The following is a 16,316-nucleotide window of genomic DNA, read 5'->3' as shown; positions in this document are numbered from 1 at the left end:
TTGAAACCAAATACCTTATCTCCTGACTAAGTTGTTTCTAGTCTGGTACTTTTGTATGGTCATCTCATATTAAATCTAATAAAAAGTAAACTTTACAACACCTACCATAACAGTTTTTATTTTCATTCTCATGAAAAAATACTTCTGTTGCTCTTTCCTCTATATTACTGGTTTTCTCTTCCTATTTCCCCTCCCCCAAATTCAGGCTACTTAAGGATGACAGCAACAGCTCTTAGCTATTATTCTGTCAGCTAGTGCCTGCTTGCTTCATCCCATAGCATTAATGCCGCCACAGTCTTCCTCACCTGCACCTCCCACCCTAGTACTGATGAGCCATTGTTTATGTTCCTTATTGGTGACATCCAATTTTTTGTGCATCATATTTAAACTCTGCTTAGCTTAGCATCAGATTTAAACTCTGCTTAGGCCCTTTGTAGTGGACCTCTACTACAGTTAGCCATGCTGCTTTCCTAGTACATGTTCTTTCTCCTGTGGATGTCTTCACTGTTCCACAGAAAATTCCACACACTCATGTCATTGATTTATACAAACCTTTTTTTCTCATTAATGGCCTGGATTTTGCCTGCTTCGTGAAACTTTCCTTGCTAGCTCCAATTTGCATAGAACTCATTTTCCTCTGAATTTTATAGGACATGGAACATATACAAAATAATTTAAAGTTAGTCCTCTGTTCTTTCCAGTAATTACTTTTATGTGTCCAAGTAGATTATAAGCTCCTTATTAGAGCTCAGTTTCCTGTTCTCATATCCACTTCATAAATTCTATGCACACACTGGATACTCTTCTTTCTTTTTTTCTTTTTTAATTTTATTTATTTACTTGAGAGCACACGCATGAGCAGGTGAGGGGAGAGGGAGAAGCAGGCTCCCTGCTGATCAGGGAGCCTGATAAAGGCAGGGCCAGAACCCAGGACTCTGGGATCATCACCTGAGTTGAAGGCTGATGCTTAGCCAACTGAGCCACCCAGGTGCCCCGAGGATATTTTCAGTTAGTTCAGAAAAGTGGAAGGTCAATTAATACTTAATTCGGTTAGTATGAAATATTGAAATGAATGTAAACTTAATCTAGAACTGAAGATAATCATATTTTTGCTTAGCACATTTCTTTTAAAGATTTTATTCATTTATTTGACAGAGCACACACAGCAGAGCTGCAGGCAGAGGGAGAGGGAGAAGCAGGCCTGGATGCAGGGCTTGATCCCAAAACTCTGGCATCATGACCTGAGCCGAAGGCAGACGCTTAACTGACTGAACAACCCAGGTGCCCCTGCTTAGCACATTTTAATTTCAATCCTGATGAGACGATAACAGTGGTCTATACTTTCCACTCATGTTTAACATTTCTGCAACACATTTTAAGTGCTTGGAGAACTGAAATTTATGGGACATAAACAGGTTTATCTAAATCTGTATATGTGTATGTTGGCATACATTTGTAACTACGTTTAATAGAAAAGTTATGTTATAGAAATAATACCCTATAATATAGGAAAAAATAGGAAGTATAGATGAACAAAAATTTAAAACTACCTAGTTTCTTTATTTACCTGGCTCCTTCACTAAAATAGAACTCCATGGGTTATAAAACTTAATCTACCACTCTCTCCAGTGCTAGAAAAGAGCCTGCCTCATAGGCATGCCATTATTTGTTAAATAAAAATGAATTTATTTGAAGACAGTCCTTCGCTGATATTGGGACTGGGTGGTGGAAAGAAGAATGTTTTGCAGCTACTCCAACAACTTGAAAACTGTTGGTCTATCTTAAAGTGTCATTCTTCAGTATTGCCCACATTCCTTAAAAACTACTTATATTCTGTAGTCTTCCAAGACTTTTTCTCAGGATATAAGATTAGAGAGCAGTGGGAAAGAGTAAAGGAAGATAGGGTTTATAATTAGGATACCATTTGCTTTCAACTTTCAGGTTTAGAGCCCCAAACTTTGGATAATTAAGACAAGCAGGATGAGGCAAATTCTGTAGCTCAAACTCAGTTTATATTGTCTTAAATTCCACAAAAGTGCATGTGCTATACTTTGAAAAAGATGTGGGGAACAAATTAGGAATGCAGGTTTATAATTAATTCATTTATTCATCATTTATTATAAGCAAGTGCCATGTAAATTCACTTGAGATGAGGCCTAGCCCTGCCTCTGCTGGGTAGCCCAGTAGTGTCTTAACACAAGCACTGGGGTGCTGGTCTGGCTCAGTTGGTAGAGCATGAGACTCCTGATTTCAGGTTGTAATTTTGAGACCCACATTGGATGCAGAGAAAAGTAAATCTTAAAAAACCAAACCATAAGCACTGACTTTTCTTAATTGGTTACTATGTAAAAACGTAAAAAAAAGTATGTAAAGATTTCCTTTTAGAACGTTTTGCCTATTCATAGTTACCCTGTCATTTGGGTTTGCTTGTTAGATATGTTTTTGAAACATTTAAAATTAATTTTACAATTATTAATTATTATAATTGACAATTTTGCAAATAATGTTTTTTTAAATATTCTGATGTTATGGGATCTCTTTTCTTTTTTCCCAAGGTATTAAAAAATAAATAAATTCGACGAAATAAGTCAAAATGCTGTTGATATATACGGGTTTATTTGATAAGAAAAATGTTAGTTTTATAGGCATTTATACCAAACTTTTTAATAAAATGTTCAGTGAAATATGAAAAATTTTCCAATATCGACCAGAAAGAACTAATTTAATTTTGAACAGCTAAATATTGGAGCTCCTTTAGATTTCCATATAAAAATGTTCCAGGTAAGGGCATAGTTAATCTAACCTGTTAAAAATGAATGTTACCACAGTTAGTCAAAGGCTTATTAAACTTTTTTTCACTTCTGACCGTTTATATTTTGCAAAATTAAATAATCTGCTGTAAGTCATCATTGTGTTCAATAATTACCCAGAGGATAGTTTTAGTTCCAAAAGACAACATTCAATGAATGCTTGGGAAATAACTGTGGAAATTAAGAAATGACTGGAAATGGGAAGTGTTCAAAAGTGTTAGAGATAGATCTGTGTTTATTCAGTGTTATACTTGTTTTACCCTGCCCCAAATAATAACCAGTAACCCCAATAACCCCCAATTCAATTAAATTTAAAGTTTAATTAATCTTGATAGATTCCACTTATCTCTCTCCCCCCTTTATAAAATAAAAATGATTCCTAGGAAGTTGACACCTAGGAAATTTTTATTCCTGGGACACCTGGATGGCTCAGTTGGTTAAGTGTCTGCCTTTGGCTGGGGTCATGATCTGAAGGTCCTGGGATGGAATCCCACATGAGGCTCCTTGCTCAGTGGGGAGCCTGTTTCTCCCTCTGCCTGCCACTTTCCCTGCTTGAGTGCACTCTCTTGTCTCTGACAAACAAATAAATAAAATCTTTAAAAAAAATTTTTTTTACTTGTGTCCCTCCACAGCAACTTTTCATGTATTGGTAAAATTCAAATGATTTATCAAAAAAAGTAATACTGTAATTATATGATAAACAGTAGATATGTCAGAGGAATATCTATTAGAAATTATCCTTAATTTTTTCTTATAATAATGTTTTAAATTATAAAAATAATATAACCACATTAGAAATTTTGAAAAAATCATTTCATCACACTGACATAAGTTATTCATATTTTGGTATAAATCTGTGCACTGTAAAACATCTTTGTGTTAGGCTAACTTGGGATTCCTGTTAAAAAAACATTAAGTCCACACTTCCTTTTTTTTTTTTTTTTTTAAAGACTATTTATTCATTTGAGAGAGCGAGAGCACAAGCAGGGAGGAGGGTCAGAAGGAGTGGGAGAAGCAGATTCCCCACTGGACAGGGAGCCCAGTGTGGGGCTGGATTCCAGGACCCCGGGATCATGACTTGAGTAGAAAGCAGACAACCAACTAAGCCACCCAGGCCCCAGAAGTTCACACTACTCAGGTGATTGCACATTAAAGTTTGAGAGTTAGAGACCAAAAAAAGGTAATTTTTTAAGAGCCCTTGTTAGTTTCATTTTAAAATTACATAATGTTACTTTTATTATTTATTTTTAAGTAAACTTCATCCCCCAATGTGGGGCTCAGACTCATGACCCCAAGATCAAGAGTTCCATGCTCTACCAACTGAGCCAGCCAGGTGCCCCCATAACATTACTTTCAATAGATAGGAGCAAGTTCTAGTGAGCTTTGTAAAATTATGTGTATGTATATAATGGGCTTATTAAATGGAGGCATTTTCCATTGGTTAATAACAGATGCAAGAGTCTCTGGTGTAAAATTTAAGGCAGTATCTAGAATTTACATTATTTTCTTTTTTTCTTTCATTATTTTAAAAATTTAAACCAAGATTATGTTATGAGGTAGTTTCCTGTACAAGCCTATATAACTGCTAAATATTAAGAATATTTAACTTCTAGGTAAGATGTTTTTGTGCAAATACTAGTTAGTAACGCCTAGGATAATAATGTTTTAGAGAACAAAAATGGACTAGTAAGCAGTTTGCTCACATGTTCTTGTGCTGGTTTTTCACCAATGTGGAATTTTTTACCAATGGAATTTGAATATGATCTGCAGCATAAGCTTTGCTTTTCTCTCAAATGGGGTCAATTATAACAACATTGCTTTTTTGGTTATTTGGTTTATATAGCTCTATTTAAAGAATATGTAATGGAAAGTTTATACTCCTTTAGATCACAATTTTGTTAATTGATATGATTCATGCATCTGGAATATCTAGATGCTTTCTTTTCAATTCTTGGAAAGTGTTCATAGGACATGTTCTTATCATTCCTGTTCTATAAGTGGGAACACTGATGCTGTGAGATACTCAGTATTTGATACAAGGTGATGAAATTCTTTTCATTTTTATCATACTGCATCAACCTGCATACAGGTTGATACTTTTAAAATTTGAATGTTTAAAAAGTAAGATTATAGCTCTCTCTCTTGCATGCGTGCATGCACACACACAAACTCTCCTCCTCTCTCAAAATTTAAAAAAATAAATAAATAAGCATTTCAGCAACAACAACAACAAAAAAGTAAGATTATAGCTGCTGTGTATTAACGTTATAGCCATCAGTATAGGCTCTAGAGAAGGGCTGTTGAATATTTATTGGTTGAATTAATAAATGATAATCAGTGACCAGGTATTCAAGACCAGAGAATTCCACAGTTTTTCTACAAACATATATTGAATGTAATACCAATTGAAACAATAAATAATGAATCTAAGAGAGAGGACCAATTCATGTAGAAAAAAAAATTTTTTTTGTTTATATTTCTTACACAAAAATAGATTTTTTTAACTTAAGTGCATAAATGAAATCATATGTACAGTCTCTTTTTTCTTGTCTCTATTCTTCTTTCTACCCTTAGAACTCTGCCTGTTATAACTATTATCAGTTTTGTGTGTGTATACCATATTATCTCCATGCTCATAAAATCATCTACAAACATAGATATGTATAACTAGATTTATTTTTGATCATTGTTTTGTAAAAATGAATTCTACATGCATATTTTAATCATTTTTCATTCTATAAAATCACAGGGAAACTCTCCCAAGTTACCTGTTAATATAGCTTTAATTCATTTTATAGGGATCTATAATATTCCATGATATGGATGCACCATAATTTATTAAACCATTTCCCTACTATTGGACATTTACTTTGTTAACTGTTTCTGCTGCTGCGAAGTTAGCAGTAAATAACTGTATAACACCATTGTATCCTGTGTGCTTTTGTTTCTGTGGGGTAGATCTGAGAACAGAATGGCTAGGTCAAAAAGTATACTTTTTTTATTTGAATAGATTTTGGCAAAGGCTTTCCATAAAGGTTATAACAATTCATATTTTCTTGAGCAGTGGATGAACTCCCTTTCCTCATACCACTTCAGTAGTGTTAATACCCTTTTTAAGCTTTTACCATACTGATTGGTATAAAGTGATATCTATTATTTTATTTTTCCCATTTTGGAAGTTTGTGTGTATTGCCACATTATTTTTAAACATTTGCATTTTCTCTTCTGGGAATTGCCTATTCATATTCTTTGCCAGTTTTCTCTATAAGTGTTGGTTGTCCTGGCCAGTTGTGAGAACTGTATATAATTTGTCATCTGCATTTGGGAAACTGATCACTTGAACTTAACTTCGCTCCCACTTTTAACTCAGCCTGTTCATCTCTACTGAGTCAAGCAGGGGAATGTAAGGAAACTCAGGTTTTATAGCAGCCTCAAAGAAGATGGCTGGTGGAGAACTTAAGGCAAAAAGTAAGAAACTGACCCATAAAATTATTTGGAATGCCTCAACTGCCTTTCTACCCCCAGAGGGATGTTGACAACAGCGTGGCTCCAAGAAACCGAAAAGGAGGAAAACCAGCAGGCTGAATCCTCCTACTCTTGAGCAAAGATGTATTTTCGGTTCTATGCCCAAGGACTATGAACAGCTTATTTGCTGTCTACACCTGCTACATAGCTGTCATGGTAGAGAAAGGGTCAGCTACCCAGGTCTGCCAACACTGAGCTTCAGTGAATAGAAAAAACAGCTACACCTCTAAGGATCCAGCAACAAGAAAGGAGTGCTAACTGAAACTGTTGGGACAGGCCCCTAACAAAGCAGAGTGACAATAACTTCAACAAAATACTATGAACACAGCAATATTGAAAGTGTAGTATTAAAAAAAAAAAACCAAAATCCCATTATTTTTGAACTACTATAGCAATAAGTCAAATGGAAGAAAATGGTAACATGGAGACCTAAATTATTGGCCTGGAAAATATAGTGGAAGAAATAGTTTTAAACCTGGACCAAAATTCAAAGACAGGGTAAAAATGATAGATTTTGAGAATAGAACAACGAGATCTAGTGCGTATAAAAGGAGTTCTAAAAGGGAAAAAAAAAATGGAAAAAAGGCAGTAATTTTTTAAAAAAATTCTTGAGCTGAAAGATACCTGTTTCTGAACTTGAAAGGGCATGCTGAATTCCAGGCAGAATTTATGCTAATAGAATAATAAATGGCAATTACTATGTCCTCACTTTGCCAGGCAGCGTTCTAATGGCTTCACATTAACTCAGAGTCCTTAATAATGGCCTTGCAAAATAGGCACTATCATCCCCATTATTCAGATAAGGAAAAAAGAGGTTAAGTAGATAGTCAGTGAAGACCCAAGAGGTCTGACTCCAAAGCCTCACTGAGCTGGCTCAAAGTGCAAAACTTAGGCATATTCTCTTAAAATTTATGATCTCTGAAGATCAAGAGGAAATCTTACAAGTTCTGAAGAGAAAGAGCAAGTCGCCAGCAAAAGAAACAAAATTTTCATCTGAATCACCTTAAGCCAGGAAAGAGAAAAGGACCACAAGCCAAGATGTCTCAGACCAATCAAATTATCCACCTACCATCTGATGAAAATACTCAGAGAAAGGGATAGCTAATAATATTTAACCTTGGTCTTTGCACATGTGATTCCTCCTACCTGGAATAACTCCTCCCTTTCTTTACTAGACTAACCCCTCATCTTTAACATCCTCATCTTTTCCAGGACATTTTTTGCACGTCCCCAAGTCTGAGTTTTATACTCCCCTTAAGTGCACCCATAAGCATCCTGTATTTCCCCCATTTTGGCACTACTTTTCCCCATTAAAATTCTAAGTCCTCTGAGGACACAGACACTATGCATGTTTTGTTCACTGTGGTAGCCACAGTTCCTACCACAGTGCCTAGAATATAGTAGGTTGACTCAGTGACTAAAATGTAATTGTAGTCAAAGTTATCAAATCTTTTTGCTCCCATACTCAGATTGTTCTAGCTATTCAAGGAAAATAAAGCTTTAAATAAAGTTTGTCTTTAGTAGATATATGAGGCTTTATTCAAGGATGCCTTGTATATTTCTCTATCTGCCTTGTAACTATAATTTTACAAAATCTGAAATAAAATTTCAACAATTGTATGAAAAGCTGTGTAGACTCAGTTTATATAAGGCATATTTATAATGCATAATTATCCATGTCATGCTCAAAATTCTCTTATTTGTTATTTTGTAAAGCAGAATTAGTTGGAAAGTATAGGGATGAATTTGCAAGATGAGTCAAACTCTGGCATGGTGTTTTAATACTCTAGAAACAATAATGTTAATTCTCTATTTTTCTCTATTTCTCTTTAGATAAAAGCTAAAAATTATGACAAGGTTGAAAAGGTGAGTCCTCAAACATATTTTCAATTTTATGCTGAAGTGTAACTTAGGACTTAACACACATAGGCAAATAAAGTAAAATTGTAACAATTATTGATCTAGGTAGTGATTATATAGGACTTCACTGTACTTATTCAACTTTTTTTGTATGCTTGAAAATGTTCATAATAAAAATTTTAGAAAAGAAAATAGACTCCACTGGCAAAAGTCATCAGAATGATTTTGATTATCTAAACTGAAAATAGGAGGGATTTGTTAAATTTGCCATTTTCTGTAAGAAGATAAATTCATGAACAGAGCTGAATTTATTTCTTTAATATTCCATTTTGCTCACGTGCATGTGGAATTTTTTAACAGTGGATTCTGATAATATTTTCTTGTATTTATAGCTATTTCAGAGATGCCTTATGAAGGTTTTGCACATTGATTTATGGAAGTGTTATCTTTCATATGTTCGAGAAACCAAGGGTAAACTGCCAAGTTACAAGTAAGTTAAAAAAAGATCTTAAGAAAACATGTCCTCTCCAGGCACATAGTCAGTCCCACCTTCTCTTAACTCTGGGGCGACTTCAGAAATTCAGGGTTCTCTGAGAAATCAGTAAAACTTGGAACAAGTGCTTCAAAGAAAGTCTTATCCTGGAGAATTGAATCGCCTAAGCCCTTCTATTTCAAAACACTACATTTGCAACACCAAGTCACTTTGTTGGCAGGCTTGTCCAACTCCACAGAAAGCATCTTAACTACTTGTCATAGCACTACTCTTGGCAGCTTACTATGCAGTGTGCTGCCTGCGTATTCAAAGGTGTCTTTGACAGTTCTCTTGTAGCGTAACTCCCCATGATGACTCACACCCACCTATCCATCCTCATGAAAACTCAGTAATGGACTTTCTCAAATAGCTCATCTTTTGTATAACGAACAGGCAAGTTATTTCTGTAACTAAAATTCTATATTTCCTTTTCCTCATTGTCTTTTATTACCTCATATTGAAGAGGAAGTTCTTCCTAAATTTTACTTCAGAGCTAATACGTCTTCAGACAAAACTTACCTCCTTAATCAGAGAACCAGATATTTCCACATTTGAATCTGCTACATGCAGGATTAGGCAGTTTAAAGGATATAAGGTTAAGTGAAACGTGGGCTTTATCTTTGATAAGCTCACAAACAGTAGGCAAAAGAAAGTACATAAATTAATGACATCGACAGACTAAACATAAAAGAACCTTATGTACTTGCAAAGATATCTTTATATTTCTGCTTATACAGAGGTCCAAATGCTGTTTTGATCATATGATCAGAAGTTATAATTTTTTTTTAAGTTTTTATTTTTAAGTCATATCTATATCCAGCATGGGTCTCAAACTCACAACCCCAAGATCAAGAGTCAATACTCTACCAACTGAGCCAGCCAGTCGGTGTTAGATATATTTTTTAGTTGTAGATAAATTATAGATTTAGTTTTAGTTTTAGTTTTGTTTTAGTTGTAGATCTATTTTAGTAACAAATACTTGTTTTTAAAAAAACATGTCTTTCTGGGTGCCTGGCTGGCTGAGTCAGTAGAGCATATGACTCTTGATCTTAGGGTTATAAGTTTGAAACCCATCATGGGTATAGAGATCACTTAAATATAAAATCTTTAGGAGGGTGGCTTGCTGGCTCAGTTGGTAGAGCATGTGACTTTTTTTTTTTTTTTTAAGATTTTATTTATTTGGCAGAGAGAGAGAGACAGTGAGAGGGGGAATACAAGCAGGAGGAGTGGGAGAGGGAGAAGGAGAAGCAGGCTTCCTGCTGAACAGGGAGTCTGATGTGGGACTGGATCCCAGGATCCTGGGATCATGACCTGAGCCGAAGGCAAATGCTTAAGGACTAAGCCACCCAGGAGCCCCGAGCATGTGACTTTTGATCTTGGGGTCATGAGTTCAAACTGCACGTTGGATGTAGAGATTGTTTAAAAATAAAATCTTAAAAAAATAATAAAATCTTAAAAATAAACATGTCTTTCACATTTTTTTCAGAGAAAAAATGGCTCAAGCATATGACTTTGCACTAGATAAAATTGGAATGGAAATTATGTCTTATCAGGTAGAGTTAACTTATTTCCATACTTACACTTAATATATTGAAAATATTAAGGAAGATACTGACATTTTACTTTATTTCTTAGATTTGGGTGGATTACATCAATTTCTTAAAAGGCGTGTAAGTATTTTTATAGGTTTTTTTTTTCCTTCCATGAGAACAGTTGCTTTATCTACACTATAATTGTTGGCATTTTTTTATCCAATGCCAGGGAAGCTGTTGGGTCTTATGCAGAAAATCAGAGAATAACAGCTGTCCGAAGAGTTTATCAACGAGGTTGTGTTAATCCAATGATCAACATTGAACAACTCTGGAGAGACTATAACAAGTATGAAGAGGTAAATTAGCCAGAGTAGTTCATTATTATAACTAAGCCATTTTTAATTTTTATGTACTTGGATTTATGGATTCTAGCCTCTCTAGTATAAGGTACCTGGATATTGGTACTACACAGGTCTGTTTTTATATTGATTGTAATCAGAGAACTACTCTAATGTTTTTGTAAGGCTTTGAGAGTTTTCTAATATTACTGAATTATTTTTCAGAGAATACCCTGGGAGAAATTATAATTCTTACAAAACCACTTATATTCAATGCTAAACCATATCCACACAGTCATACATACACATTGTCATTCATCGCTTATGAAATGGGACCTTATTAGAATTGTTTCCAGTACGCATGTTTAGTTGCATTGCAAGTCTTTGATGTAGTTACAGTGCTTGATTTATCGGCTTGCAGTGGAGCTGCAGTCCAAGATCTTTGTCTCACTGGCATATTTTTAACTAGCTGAGCTAATCAGCTTATATATAGGAACATACATGCCAAGTAAGCTGTATCGTTACAAGTTTCTCTTATATATCTTATAATGAGGAAGAACTATGTAGGGTGTTGAAACTGTTCTCTTGGGGTGCCTGTGTGACTCAGTCCTTTGGGCATCTGTCTTCAGCTCAGGTCATGATCGCAGGGTTCTGGGATTGAGTCCCGAATCAGGGATCCCTGCTCAGCGAGCAGTCTACTTCTCCCTCTCCCTCTGCTCCTCCCCCTCACACATGCTCTATTCTCTCTCAAATGAATAAGTAAAATCTTAAAAAAAAAAAAAAGTTACACAGACCTAGTTAGAAAAGGGATTTTAAAGCAAAGTGCTGGCTATTCAATCTGATGAATCTGTATAGCATTTTTTTATTAATAGAATTTTATATGAAATAATAGACCCTTTCCAAATCATTCCTTATCTTTAGAAATTCCTGACGCATGGAGACTTACTACACCCTCCTAACAGATATAAGCAGATCCTCCTTGATCCCTGAAGCATGTAATGTGATTAACCTTTATTTTATTAACAAAATGTTTCAAAATATAGAGTTTAAAATTATTTAGTAAATGCACAAATTAACTGTATTGTACTAATTTTAAAACATACTTCATTTTAAAATAATATACATTTCTCTTTGTTTTCATAGGGTATCAATATTCATTTAGCTAAAAAAATGATTGAAGATCGGAGTCGAGATTACATGAATGCTAGACGTGTAGCAAAGGTATGGAATTCCAACAGATCACTTCTTTTAATGAGTATGTTGTTTATACAAGAGCTTTCCCTGTTTCATGTTCCTCTTGGCATTTTCAATTATTAGCAGTCTTAACTAATGACAATTTCATCATCTGAGCAGATATATTTGAAATGAAATGCCTCTTTACACACATGTTAAAGGATAAAAATATAACAAATCACATTTGGAAGACACTTTTATTTAAAATACTTGACCAGGACATGGAGACAGGTTCTACCTGAGATTGACGAAGAGTTCTATGCTTTCCTCCTATCTGCTCATAAATACTTGAATACTGTACTACTTTGTGGTCTCATAGCTCTTAGGACCAGATTTTTGTCTTTTGTGCATACCTTTCCATTCATTGACACTATTAAGAGGCAGGGAAAATAGCCTAGTAATACAAACTATTGAAATTTTATAAAAGACAGTTTCTCCAAAGATGGCAGTAGTGATGCCACCAGATCATCAGTCATGTTGATCTGTCAGCTCTTCTATCCTGGAGAGTGACGTCCTAGATCACCTATAGTAAGGGCCCAGAGGTGTTCTGTTCACTCAGGCCTAGGGACCTGTTCTTGGGTATGTCATCCTCAGTTATCTTTCTCTCTGTTCTTCAGTAGTTTTTAGATTATATTAACAAAGTGGTATTTGAGGAAAATAGGCATTTTGAACAAAGTATTCCAAACTGATCAACTCCATTCCATATATCTGAGTTGTTCCAAGGCTCACCACAGAATTCTAAATGCTTGTTATCTAGGAATATGAGACAGTAATGAAAGGTTTGGACCGCAATGCTCCCTCAGTGCCTCCTCAGAATACTCCCCAAGAAGCCCAGCAGGTGGATATGTGGAAGAAATACATACAGTGGGAAAAGAGCAACCCTCTTCGTACAGAAGATCAGACGCTTATCACAAAAAGAGGTAACAGGATTAACCCTCCTGGGACTCCAATTACATACATGTTAAGCCACTGATATTATCCCATAGGCTATTTTTTGCCTCCAGTCCTTTTTTTCTCTTACGTTCTTCAGATTCAATAAGCTCTATAGATCCTTCTCCATCCATGTTCACTGACCTTTGTTTTATCATATCCAGTCTGCTGTTAGACCCATCCAGTGAAGTCTTCATTTCAGATACTATACTTTTCAGTTCTATATATTTCCATTCTAGAAATTTTGGAGAGTGCATGAGTGGCTCAGTAGGTTAAGCATCCAACTTGATCTCAGCTCAGGTCTTAATCATTGTCATGAGTTCAAATCCCCATTGGGCTCCACACCCAACATGGAGTCTTCTTAAAAAAATATATTGCATTTTTTATAGTTTCTTTTTTATAGTTTCCATTTCTCTGTTGAGATTCTGTGTTTATTAACACCTTTTTCTTTATATCCTTGAACATATATATAAGAGTAGTTCTGAAGTTCTAGATGTCTGCCATCATGGAATTGGTTCCTTTATCTCTTTTTTTAATTTTTTTATTTTTTTTATGATTTTATTTATTTACTTGACAGAGAGAAATCACAAGTAGACAGAGAGGCAGGCAGAGAGAGAGAGAGAGAGGGAAGCAGGCTCCCCGCTGAGCAGAGAGCCCCATGCGGGACTCGATCCCAGGACCCTGAGATCATGACCCGAGCCGAAGGCAGCGGCCTAACCCACTGAGCCACCCAGGCGCCCCTGGTTCCTTTATCTCTTGACCGTGGGTCACATCTTCCTATTTTGTCAGAGTCTAGATGTTTAAAATTTTTCTTTAGGACATTATACAGATGTACAAATGATAAATTGTGAAGACTGGGTTCTCTCATCTTCCTCTGAAAAATATTGAGTTTTATTTTAGCAGGGAGTTAAATTATTGACAGATCACCTAGACCTTGTTAGGATGGATCTATTTTAGTTTTGCCTTTACTTTTATGGTAAATCTCTTTGTCCTGGGACAAAGTCTTTTCTCCTTAGACGGAGTGGGAAGTTTAAGGTGTTTGCCCGGAACCTCTAACTTGATGGGACTCAAATTCTAAACTTGATCTCCATTACAGTGGGCAGCTGGTAGGAAACCTATTCAGCTCTTTTATTTAGCCTTTCAGCTTTGCTTTCCACTTGAGCTCTTTGTATTCTTCTGTGTGTAAGTACATTTTAGAGGCCAACTAAAGATTTGAGGGCATTTATGCTCAGATGTTCAGGCACCATTCTCTGTGGCTCTCTCTTTGCTGGGGATTTCCCCCCTTAACTTTCTACCTATTCTTATAGTTCAGAATGCCATGTTACTTCCCTCAAGCCAGTAAGACTTCAGTATTTGACTTGAGATCTAGCTATCCCTGTACACACAGCAATGTGTCCCTGAGGGGAAAAGTCATATTAAATATGGATCTTACCCTGTGTGGTTCTGATTTTTTAAGGTTTCAATGTATTTTGGTTTCTGTCTTGGCCATAAGTTTCTTTTGATCAATCTCCCATGCCTTGAAATAGTTTTGGGGTTTTTTGTTTTTTTTGTTATTTTGGTTTATGATTTTTATTTTCAGGAGAGTTAGTCTGATAGAAACAACTCTGCTACTGTCAGAACTAGAACTTGGAACTTTAAACAACTCCTCAGTCTTGTCTTACTCTTATCTGTAAGCCTTTGCAGATAATTTCCTTTGTCTACACTATGTCCCCTGTTCCTTTCTGAGCTCCACTTACTCTCTGATCTGACCAGATTCTTTCCCTTCCTCAGGTTTTGCTTTAGATGTCAGTTCCTTAGGGAAGCCTTTCTTGAGTCCCTAAACTATGCAAAGTTCTGCTGCTGCAGGTTCAAGAGTACCCTGTACTTTCCTCATCATAATAGTTATTATGTTTTATAATTGTCTTCATGATATCTTCCCAACACAGGACAGACTCCTTGAGTATAGGAAGCCTTTTTTTTTTTTTTTAAGATTTTATTTATTTGTTTGACAGAGACAGAGCACAGCAGGGGGAGTAGCAGCCAGAGGGAGAGGAAGAAGCAGGCTTATCCAGCAGGGAGCCCGAAACGGGCTCCATCCCAGGACTCTGGGATCATGACCTGAGCTGAAGGCAGATGCCCAGAGATTGAGCCACCCAGGCACCCCTTGAGTATAAGAAGTCTTAGTCACTGATACATTCAGTATCTCTCACATTCCCTAGCATACAGTTTGTGCTCAATAAGTATCAGTTTGGGGGCACCTGGATGGCTCAGTGGGTTAAGCCTCTGCCTTCAGCTCAGGTCATGGTCCTGGGGTCTTGGGATCGAGCCCCGCATTGGGCTCTCTGCTCTGCAGGGATCCTGCTTCCCCCTCTCTGCCTGCCTCTCTGCCTACTTGTGATCTCTGTCTGTCAAATAAATAAATAAAATCTTTAAAAAAAAAAAAGTACTAATTTGATAAATGATGGATGAACGGATGGGGCTTAGGTAGATAATGGTGCCAGAAATCATTATAGCTTTTATTTCTAATCATTCATAATCGAGGGCTGTTTTAGCCTACTAAGTTAGTAATGATGCTTGTACTGATAGTTTCTTAAATAATATTTTGTGAATGTCTTCCCTAGTTATGTTTGCTTATGAACAGTGCCTGCTTGTACTTGGCCATCACCCTGATATTTGGTATGAAGCTGCCCAGTATCTTGAGCAGTCAAGTAAACTGCTTGCAGAAAAGGGGGTATGTATTCCTTTCCCCATCTTTGGCCTTTTCATAGTTTTAATAGAGCAATAATTTGTTAAAAATACAACACTGAATTTTGGTAATGAAGTATAGGTATTGAAAATGTTAATCTTATAATATAAAGCTTAGTGACATTGTTATATGTGGCTACCTTAGTCAGAATTAAAATATAGGAACTGTTTTTAATCTATTAAAATGATGAGCCATTTAGAATACTTGAATGATTTTTCTGTGTGTTAAGAAGTCTTTGGAATTTTTTTAGAATCCAGAAGTGCATATGTATCCATATGTATATATGTGAGTGTCTGTTTCATTCTCTTTCAGCTCTATGAAAATTATTGAAGAGTGAACTTTCTTTTTTTTCCTCCTAGGATATGAATAATGCCAAATTATTTAGTGATGAAGCTGCTAATATATATGAAAGAGCTATAAGCACTTTATTAAAGAAGAATATGCTTCTTTATTTTGCATATGCAGATTATGAAGAGGTTAGTAACAATATTTAGAACTTTCTTATAATTGGATTTTTTACTGCAGGACTAAATTTTTTTCTGGTTGCTTCTTTGCCAGGTATATTGCTTTTGGTAGAGATGATGCAAAATGAACAGTTATTAGTCCTCAGCTCATTATATATTTATGTTCAAAGCAGGTGCCATTGTGGGGTACAGCCTCTAAATTCCTCAGAGCTCGAATCCGGCTTATTTATGACTGTCTACTTATATCCGCTTCTTCTCTACCACCCTAGAGTCGCATGAAGTATGAGAAGGTTCACAGTATATATAACAGACTTCTGGCAATTGAGGATATTGACCCAACCTTGGTGAGTAACATTATGTCTCTTTA

The 16,316-nt window shown here is 35.8% G+C and overlaps 1 protein-coding gene across 2 annotated transcripts in view; it reads left to right on the top strand.

Moving 5' to 3' along the window:
- Positions 1–16,316, top strand: part of CSTF3 (cleavage stimulation factor subunit 3) — a 68,276-nt gene that overhangs the window by 42,356 nt on the left and 9,604 nt on the right. For both annotated transcript variants that reach the window (XM_044259036.1, XM_044259037.1), the window contains 10 exons: positions 8,169–8,201; positions 8,588–8,685; positions 10,214–10,280; positions 10,363–10,397; positions 10,489–10,615; positions 11,741–11,818; positions 12,588–12,750; positions 15,361–15,470; positions 15,845–15,961; positions 16,219–16,293. In XM_044259036.1, coding sequence (XP_044114971.1) covers positions 8,169–8,201; positions 8,588–8,685; positions 10,214–10,280; positions 10,363–10,397; positions 10,489–10,615; positions 11,741–11,818; positions 12,588–12,750; positions 15,361–15,470; positions 15,845–15,961; positions 16,219–16,293 — 903 coding nt within the window. The remainder of the gene's footprint in view (positions 1–8,168; positions 8,202–8,587; positions 8,686–10,213; positions 10,281–10,362; positions 10,398–10,488; positions 10,616–11,740; positions 11,819–12,587; positions 12,751–15,360; positions 15,471–15,844; positions 15,962–16,218; positions 16,294–16,316) is intronic.

Source organism: Neovison vison, chromosome 7, assembly GCF_020171115.1.
Source record: "Neovison vison isolate M4711 chromosome 7, ASM_NN_V1, whole genome shotgun sequence".
In the NCBI taxonomy this organism is placed as follows: Eukaryota; Metazoa; Chordata; class Mammalia; order Carnivora; family Mustelidae; genus Neogale; species Neogale vison.
This window is presented reverse-complemented; position numbering and strand designations above follow the sequence as displayed.